This window comes from Desmodus rotundus, chromosome 9 (assembly GCF_022682495.2).
Source record: "Desmodus rotundus isolate HL8 chromosome 9, HLdesRot8A.1, whole genome shotgun sequence".
Lineage (NCBI taxonomy): Eukaryota > Metazoa > Chordata > Mammalia > Chiroptera > Phyllostomidae > Desmodus > Desmodus rotundus.
This window is the reverse complement of record NC_071395.1, coordinates 91,745,831-91,754,701: the sequence shown is the minus strand read 5'-3', so window position 1 is coordinate 91,754,701 and position 8,871 is coordinate 91,745,831. Positions and strand designations below refer to the sequence as shown.

Sequence of the window (8,871 nt, the reverse complement as noted above, 5' to 3'; positions counted from 1 at the left end):
TCTTCCTAGGACTCCGGTTACTTCTCGCCTTTCATCCACCCCCAAACAGTGCAACCGCGAGATCCAAGTGGGACTGCGGGTGGTGCTTCTGACCGAGCTGGAGGCCGGGCCTGAACCCTCGAGGAGGAGAAAGTGACCCAGCTCTGGAGCAGGAAACGCTACTGGCTTCTGGTGTCAGTTGCAGGAAATGCAAAGGCAGCAGGAGGTCCCGATACCGATCTGATCCCTGACAAAAGACTCAAATGACACTCGGCTCTGTCCCCCGGCGCCGCCCGCAGCCAGACCTTCGAGCCTCCGCGGACCTTTCTGCGCGCCTCCTGGACACCCGGGAAGCGACCTCCTGCGGCCGTGGAGTGGCTGGTGACTCGCGGGCTCGGGAAGGCTCAGAGGGGTTGCATTTCCCAACCCCCCCTGCGACCCTCGGATCCTGTCCTGCCGGAGTGAGGTTTCTGGAAACATCTCTGTGTTTTCTACTGTCGATTCCTCAAAGGCCCAAGCCCCGAGGGGTCACGGTCGCCCAAGAGAACAGGAGCCACCCATCCGTGCCCAAGCCGACCCGGCACCTTGTGAACGCCCCGGTCAAACCTCCATCTCCCTAAACCTGGCTGGTGGGGTGCCGCGGCGGTCCCAGGCCAGCAAGAGGGTCCAATGTGCCGTACCCACCCCCCCAAGTTCTCCCTGAGTCCGGGGCGCGGGCTTTGCCCAAGTTTGCTGGGCGATGCCCTTCCCCGAGCCCGACTCGTGGGCCGGGCGGGAGGGGCGCGTGATTGACAGGCTGAACTACAGACTCATCTCTTACCTTAGGCCGCGGGCGCTGATTGGCTGCTCGCTGACATCCTCAAACCCGGCTGCTCCGCGCTGGGCTCGGAGGGGGGCGGCTGCGGGTGGAGGTGCGCTTCTGACAAGCCCGAAAGTCATTTCCAATCTCAAGTGGACTTTGTTCCAACTATTGGGGGCGTCGCTCCCCCTCTTCATGGTCGGGGGCAAACTTCCTCCTCGGCGCCGCTTCTAATGGAGCCCCACCTGCTCGGGCTGCTCCTCGGCCTCCTGCTCTGTGGCACCGGGGTCCTCGCCGGCTACCCAATTTGGTGGTAAGACTCGCCTCTTGTCTGCCCGCGGCCCGATTTCTTCGCCGAGTCTCGGGGAGGTGGGGGGGCGTCGGCTGGGGGTGGGCTCCGGCAGGGCTGGGGCTCCTTTCTCCTTGCCTCCTTCCAGCCCCCCACCCGCCCACCCCTCCTGGATTTTCTGCTGGTGTCGCCTTCAGAATCCAACTCCTGGCTTCTGTGATAATCACCATTTTCCCTGCTACTCGCTGCAGAAGCTGGAGGACTTTCCCCGTCTCAGAAGGTTTCTTGTTCTTAGACCCTAATAGCCTTCCACTCACCCTAATCTGGGGGTCCGAAGACCCTCCATTTGCTTGCAGTTGGGGCTCTGGAAAGCCAGTGCTGTCCCTGGGGCCCAGCCGCTCCTCTTCTCCATTTTGGGGTCTTCATGGGCAAAATCATCCTGTTCCTTGCCACCCCCACCTCTGCCGGCGCCTCCATCAAGAGATTTCCCCACAATAACCCCCTTTTGCAGACTCCAATGGCTTCAGGGATCCTAGGGGCAGGGAAAATGGGGGGGATTTCATCAGACTCTCCCCACTCTGCTCTAGATTAATCTTGAGCCTCAGAAGTGAATGTGGTATTTGCTGATCCGAGATGCCATTGAATTCGAATTTTATTCATTTCTTGCTTGTCCACCCTGGCGAAAGGGGGGCTCCTTGAAAATGTAGTTGTTCGGAAGGGGGTGGGTTTGTTCTTTGACCAAAACCCCAATTCTCCATGTTAAATTCGTTCCTTTTGGAAAACCGAGGACCGAGGAGAAAGGGAGAGAGGGAAAGGAGAATTCCATCCCCGAGAAATGCAGATACAAAAGACATTTTCAGTAAATAAGGCTGGGAAATCAGGCGCGGTGTTTTTGGGAGGGGGTGCGTATATGGGGGATCCGACCAAGGAATAAACAACCCTTTAGGAGCCCCAGTTCCAGGGAGTCCCCTTGTTTTCCAAGCAACCCCATCACCCCCCGGCAGGTCCCAGAGGCCAGAGGGGAAAGACACACTGAAACCAGTTCTCTAAATTACACCCGCCTCTCCTCAGTCTCCAGCCCCCTGCATTCCGGAAAACTTTAATTAAAGAATCTTCCCCTCCTGGACATAGGACAGCCTTGGCCTGGGGGGTGGGAGGTGAGGAAGAAGAATTTAGGATCTGTGAGTAAAAAGACGGGCTGTGGCCCCTAGGGTGAAAGTCGGAGAGGAGAGCCACCAGGGTGTGGTGCCACCTGCTCGTCCCCCTTTCCCTGGCTTGCCACCCCCTCTCCAGCCCGGGACAGGGGAGCAGAGCCAGGAGATTGGGGGGCCACACCCTGAGTCCGCCTCCAGTTGTTTGGGGGTGGCAGCACTTGTTGGGGGCTAGGACGGGGGCAGGAGCAGGGCATGGCGAAGGGTCTCTGTTCAGAAGGTGCCTAGAGTTGCTCCCAGGACAGACACCCAAGGGGAAGTCTTCCTTCTGCCCAGCCCACCCTTTCCTTGGCACTGGGCTGGCCTGAGGCCTCTTGTACATAAAGAAGTCTGTGGGGGTGGCCTGGGCAGCCGGGGATTCCAGGCCGGGGGCTTTGCCTGTTGCAGGGAAGGCCATTGTGGAAGCCAGTCCTGCCTCTGTGGCCCTGCCTGACCCTCCTCTGATCCCCCTAGTGGGCCCATGTCCTCTGCCTTCACAGGGGCCCAGGCCAGGGGCAGGGTAGGAAGAGAAGGTGTGGAGCCCCACAGGCCACGGGGGCCAGCTAGATGACCAGGTTCCCCTCCCCTGTGAACCGGAGGAGGCACTCCCCTGGGCAGTGCCTGTGGGGAGGGTGGGGGTCGGTGTGTAATGGTGCATTGGGGCGCATCTAGATAGGAACCACCCAACAGAAAGATGTTGGAAAAACCTGGAAGGCCAGAACATTGGCCCTAATGTAATGCTGGACACATGGGTTTTTGTGGGTTGGAAGGACAGGGATGCTGCTTTGTCTGAGCAGAGACCTGTGTGTGTGCACTTTCTAGGTCTGTGACCCTATGGGGTGTCATCTGTACACTAGTGAGTTTCTATGTATAGGAGTGTCTGTGCCTGCAACTGGGTGACCATGGATGTGAACTTCATGCAAGATATGCCTGGGGAATCCACAGCCCATGACAGGGGTTATTGCTATGTCTGCATAAAAGTGTCAGCAAGTGGCTGATTCTTTGGCGGGGGGAGAGAGAGGAAGTCTAAAAGTATCTGTGCCTATGTCAAGGTCAGCACCTGTGTCTGCGCATGACACTGAATGACTGCATTCATGTCTGGGCATGTAAGTGTTGTGTGCACATGTGTGTGCACATGTGCCTGTGCCTTCATGACTGTAAGGGGAAAGCCCCACAGATGTCTTTGTGCGTGGGTACCAGTGCTCGTGGCCATGACCTGATTGTACATATGACTTGTGTTGTATGTATGTAAGTATGAATGTGAGCGCTGTGTCTGGGTCTGCCTATGACTCCGTCTCCCAGTGCCAGTGGCCACGGCTGGGCCCGTGGCTGTGTGTTTGCCACATGTGATCTGAGGGTGTGAGTGGCATCCTGAGAGTGGGTGCTCAGTGGGCATTCCTGGTCCTGGAGGGGCAGTCCAGCAGGAGATAAAAGTCTAAGGAGGAGGCTGCAAGGGGCACAGCGGACCTGGGACCTGGGCTGGGCGGTGTGGGACGCAGAGCCTTCCTTGGCACAAGCTTATCCTGTCTGCCTGAGGACTGTGGTCAGCAGCCCTCCCCTCTTAGGCTTATTGTCTTTGGTCTTAGAGCTGGGGTAGAGGGTGGGTCACTTCCTCAGGGTTGGGGCCAGGGCCAGGGCCTGGGCTGGGACGGGGACAGGGGAGTGGATGGGTCTCAGATTCCTGTTTCCCCTCTGTCCCCGGGCAGGCTGAGCCCATCACCACTGCCCACTTTGGCCCACACAGTTCAACACATTCCCCAGGAAGGATTTAGGGGGGAAATCATTTAGCTGGGGTTTCTATCGGTGCCACCCCTCAGGGATGCACCCCCATCTCCACGTCCTATACTGCGCCCCCCCCCCCCCCCGGCCCTGGGAGGAGGTAGACCAGAAGGTGGAGTGTGAGGGGTGTCAGACAGAGAGGCTCACAGAAGACGTTCTCCAGGGCCCTGCAGCCAAGCAGTGGCAGAGCTGGGACAGGAAGAGGTGGCAGCAAGCACTGATTTCTATAATTCTTCTTGTCAGTCACAGTTAGAGCCTGGTGGAGGAACTTGTCTTTCTTCTCCTTCTTGGGGGGGGAAACGAACGGGCTTATTAGGGCCCAGCCTAGTGCTTACTACATTCCAGAGGCAGAGGCCCTGATGGAAGGGGCTTATGCTGGGGGTCAGGAGTGCACCCCACTTCTGTGTGACCTACCCACCCGGGCCTCTGTCTTTTCCACTTTCACCCGGAGATACCCAGCCTGCCCTGCTTCACAGCTGGGGTTGGGAGAGAAAGTGTTCTGCAGAAGTCAAGGGCAGTGATCTGGGATATACACCTGAATTCTCCCCCCACCCTCCTCAGATCCATTCCCCCACTCAAGTGCTTGCCCTAAGCCCTGCCTCAGTTTCCCCATCTGTCAGGTGTCCCGTTGCCTCCCCCACCCACTCCCACCTCTGCCTGCCTTTCAGAGGCTTGTGAACATGTTCAGTCAAACCCTGTGGGGGTCAGTGGGCTGGGCCCAGGGAGGCACCTGGAGACTGCGGGGGAGGAAGGCCCCGGGCCAGGTGTTAACACTTGTAACAGGCAGGAATTACAGCTGGCTGGGGCTGGGGCTGGTGAGAAGCTGAGCTGGCTGGAGGCTGTTGATCCAACAGACAGACAGACAGACAGATGGGCAGATACCAGATCAGATGGCCAGGCTTTAAGCGGGTGGTCTCCCTTCCAGGGCAGGCCTTTCCCTGGGGGTGTGTGGCAGGGAAATCAATCCAGGTCTCTTGGAAGTGAATTAACAGCCCTCCTGACCACCCCACACCTATTGTGGGCGGAGCTTGGTGTCCAAAGGGAGCAAAAGTTGTGGCTTATTTGTTTGTATTCTTCTGATAGGACCCCTTCGCTTAAAACAAAAACAGGTCAAATGTTTTAATAATACCAGGAGCCTGGGGCTGAGTGATGTTCTTGGAAGAACCTGCTTTAATGTGCGGGGAAGGCAAAGGGAAAGGGGCAGCTGTCAGGGAAAGTTCTCCTAGAATTTCATAGCATTTGTCAGCAGCTCTGGGGCTCAGAGGTGAGCCATGGGTGGAGTCTGGCCCTGAGGACCTCCTGTGAGAGGTGGCTGCCCAGTGGGAAGACCTTTGTGGGTAAGGTCGAAAGAGGCAGGAGCTAGACCGTGGTGTCCAGTCCTTTCTCGGGCACTCTGTCCTCCCTTCCTGCAGCCTTCCCAGCGGCAAACCTAGCCAGATCCCACCAGCACCCACACTGTCTGGCATTTGGGTGCCTGCTCAGTCACTGATGAAGACAGAGAGGGCTCTAAGTGGAACTCCCCAATGAACAGACTCAGCCAAGTAAGCGTCTACCTCCTGCTCTCTACAGAACTTAATGCTAATAAACCTGCATGGTACGTGGGCAGATGTAGAATTGAAAAGGTAATATGGACACAAGGTGGGGGAGGAGAGCTATGACCCTGAGGCTTTCTCTAGACTTTGAATGTGTCTCTCCTTGGTCTGGGCTGGGGGCAAGCAGCCTGGGGTTGGGGAAGGAGAGGTGGCTCTTTTCAGAGGAGAATGCAGCTGACAGATCCTTCTGGGAAGAGTGGGAAAAAGGAGGACCTTTCTGACCTGAGAATGGGGTGAGCCCAAGCATTGAGGAGGACCTGATCTTCTAGGCTTTTCCACCCACCCTGCTGTGAGCCACAGAATCTTTCTAAAGCCACCAAGGAAGGAAAGACAATCTCCAACCCCTGCCCCTAGGTAGGGGAGGAAGTATACCTCCTTCAAAGGTTAGGGCCATCCAGATATTACATGGACATGCTCATGTTATCTCCTAGGAACAGGTCAGAGCCAGAAGTGGAGAGACCCTGAGCTCTGAGCTCTGAGCTCACCACTCACTGACCTAGGGTGAGTCTTCTCTGCACTTCAAGTCCCTTTTTTCCTCTGGGCTTCCTTTCCCTTGACCACACTGAGGGGTCCCTCTTGCCTCTGGGAGTCCACAGGACTGTGATGCAGCCCCAGGGCCTGCCCCCCCACCCCCCGCCCCCGGCCCATTCACTCAGAGCCTGGCCTAGGCACCCAGTCCTTTACCTCTGTTGCCCCATCCACCCTCAGTCCCAAAGCTGGCTGCTCCCCTGCTGCCAAGCCAGCCTGCTTGCACCCCCAAACTCACTCTCCCCAAATGCTCACATTCCTCTGCAGCTTCCCAGATTCACATCTGGCTTTTCATGTACCCCGTGGGTAACCTAGGGCAGGTCAATCTCTCAGAGCCCCATCTGTAAAGTGAGAATAACGACTGCTCCTACCTCAAAGGGTGGTTGAGAAGATTAAATGAGTGAATACATGCAAAGCTCTTTGAATAATGCCTGGCATACAGGAAGGACTATGTAATGTTACTTTTATCCCTGTATGCAAACTATTTTGACAACTTTAAGTCCTGGATCTAAATATGCCTCTTCCAAGAAGCTCCCCCAGATTGGCCCCACCAGGTTCTCCTTATCCTCAGAGCCAACTTGCTCCATTATACTCAGTACTGGTGACTATATAAGCCTGTAGCTTTAGTCTTAACTTGAGGGAGCTAGGCCAGGCTACCCTGAACTCAGCTCTTTGCCTGTCCAAAACGGGAAAAGGAGGGCACAGGAGTCTCCCCTAACCCTCCTCCCACCGCACCGTTTGCCAGACTTGCAGCCACTGCCATTTCCAGCTGGGACCTGGAGCCACCTCGGCCTGGGCGGGGGAGGGGCAGGGAAGACAGGCTCACGGAGGGGGAGTGGCACTGGGGCCGCCTGGAGCAGCCTGAGCAGAAGTTGCTCCTCCAGGAGCTGAGAGATGATTCAGAAGGTGATTTATAGACGGAAGGCAGAAAGCTTGGCTCCTGGCAGAGGCCTGCTGCTTAATTACATTCTTTGGGAGGTGGATGTATGAGTGGGGCGGCAGCAGGGGACCCACTTCTACACCCTCCCCCTGCAGGCCTCGTCCCTCCCAGTAGCTGCCCCAGCTCCAAGCAGGGTCCCTCTTTCTCCTGCTGGTGGACTGGAAGTACCCTGTTCTCAATGAGAGACCATGTCTTTGGGAGAGCAGGAAGGGTTTCTGAGGGTAGGGGAAAAGGGAAGAGGCCAGGGTCCTTTCTCCTAGGACCCCTCCAGGGGAGTCCGGGTCACAGAGGGTGCTGGGACACAGGACTGCCTGGGAGAGATCACTCCTGCTTCTGGGAAGGTTACTAGCTAACTCACCTGGCAGAGGGTTTCTAGAATCTTCCTGAGGGTGGCAACCCTACACTTTCTCTCCAGTGCCTGTCCAACTGGTGCTTCTGGGTCCTTCCTTCGAGCATGTTGATTTCTGTTGTTCAGTCCTTAGTGGGCTGCAGGCTGGGTGCTGGGGACCGAACTCTGTGCTAAGAGGTCAAAAGCCACTTCTTTGTTGTCAGGCAACCTATGGTACGTGGGCACATGCCGCCTTAGATCCAGAAGGGCTCTCCAGGCAGGGTCAGACTTGCATCTGAGGGAGAGAAACTTCCCTACCTTCCTCTTAAACTAACGTCTCAGGGAGTTACCACAATGCAACTGCTATGCTGTTGACTAGCAGCCCCATTCTGTTCAGTCACCTGCTGTAGTGACATCTGGGTCCCTCTGACCCATGTGGCAACCAGCCCGATACCTCTTTACTGCTTCTGAGCTCCCAGGTAGCCTCCATGGCAGCTTTGAAAGCCTAAAACTCCACCTCCAGTTCTTGAGGCTAGAAAGGTGTGTTGGGGGGCAGGGGCCAGGGGCCAGGGAAGCCCCGGCCCATAGAGTATTTATCTCGTTGCAGCTTGGCGTGTACAGCCGGGAGGAGCTGGCAGGGGTCAGGATGGGGACACTAGACAGCTCCCTGGTTCCCCCTGAGGCGGGCCTTCTCCAAATGGCCTCATTATGTGTGTGGAGTGAATTCCAGAAATGTCAGGCACACCCATACATCCAGGGGAAGGACGGAGCTGTGAAAGTATGCTCAGAGACGAGAGGGGGCGGTGTGGGATGGTGGGAGGTCTCTGCGCAGGGAGTTAAGGGACCTGAGACCCCGCCCTGCCGCTAGTTATGGTGTAACATTAGGCCGAGTCCCTTCACTCTTCTGAGCCTCAGTAAACAGGGGAGTTGGACATGCTGATGGTCTTGCATTTCCAGCTCTGGGATCTCCATCCCGGCTCATGGTCATCCAGCTATTAGGACCATCTGTGCCTGGGGGTGGGGGTGGGGGTGGGGGTGGTCCCTGAGAGCTGCCTTGGGGCAAGGTGGGAGAGCTAAGGACAAACCCTTACACTCAACCAGCTGTGAGGTCATGGATGAGTCTCTGCCTTCCCCAGGCCTCTCTTTTCTCATCTGCAAAATGGGCGGTGAGAGTAACAACCACTGTGCTGCCTACCTGCAGGGCTGTTAAGAGCTGCAAGAGGAATAGTCCTTTTGAAAGCCCTTTGCAGCATGGCATTTTTCCTAGAGCAGTCACCATCAGGGCTGGTCCTACCAGCCAACTGCTGGTCAGAGGGTGCTCAGAACACGCCCCTCAGGGCTCTCTTGAGGAGCTGGCGTTTCCAGAAAAGGAGGAAGGAATGGTCCACAGACAGGGGAGTTCTCAGCTCCTTCCTGGGGGTCCTGAGGCACAGTGGGGAGTGTCCAA

General features: G+C 56.8%; 1 protein-coding gene across 2 annotated transcripts in view; it reads left to right on the top strand.

The window, feature by feature from the left end:
- The first annotated feature begins 897 nt into the window (after positions 1-897).
- WNT3 (Wnt family member 3) overlaps positions 898-8,871 on the top strand; it is a 46,979-nt gene continuing 39,005 nt past the window's right edge. For both annotated transcript variants that reach the window (XM_045182590.2, XM_024573408.4), the window contains exon 1: positions 898-1,091. In XM_045182590.2, coding sequence (XP_045038525.2) covers positions 1,012-1,091 — 80 coding nt within the window. In that variant the 5' untranslated portion in view covers positions 898-1,011. The remainder of the gene's footprint in view (positions 1,092-8,871) is intronic.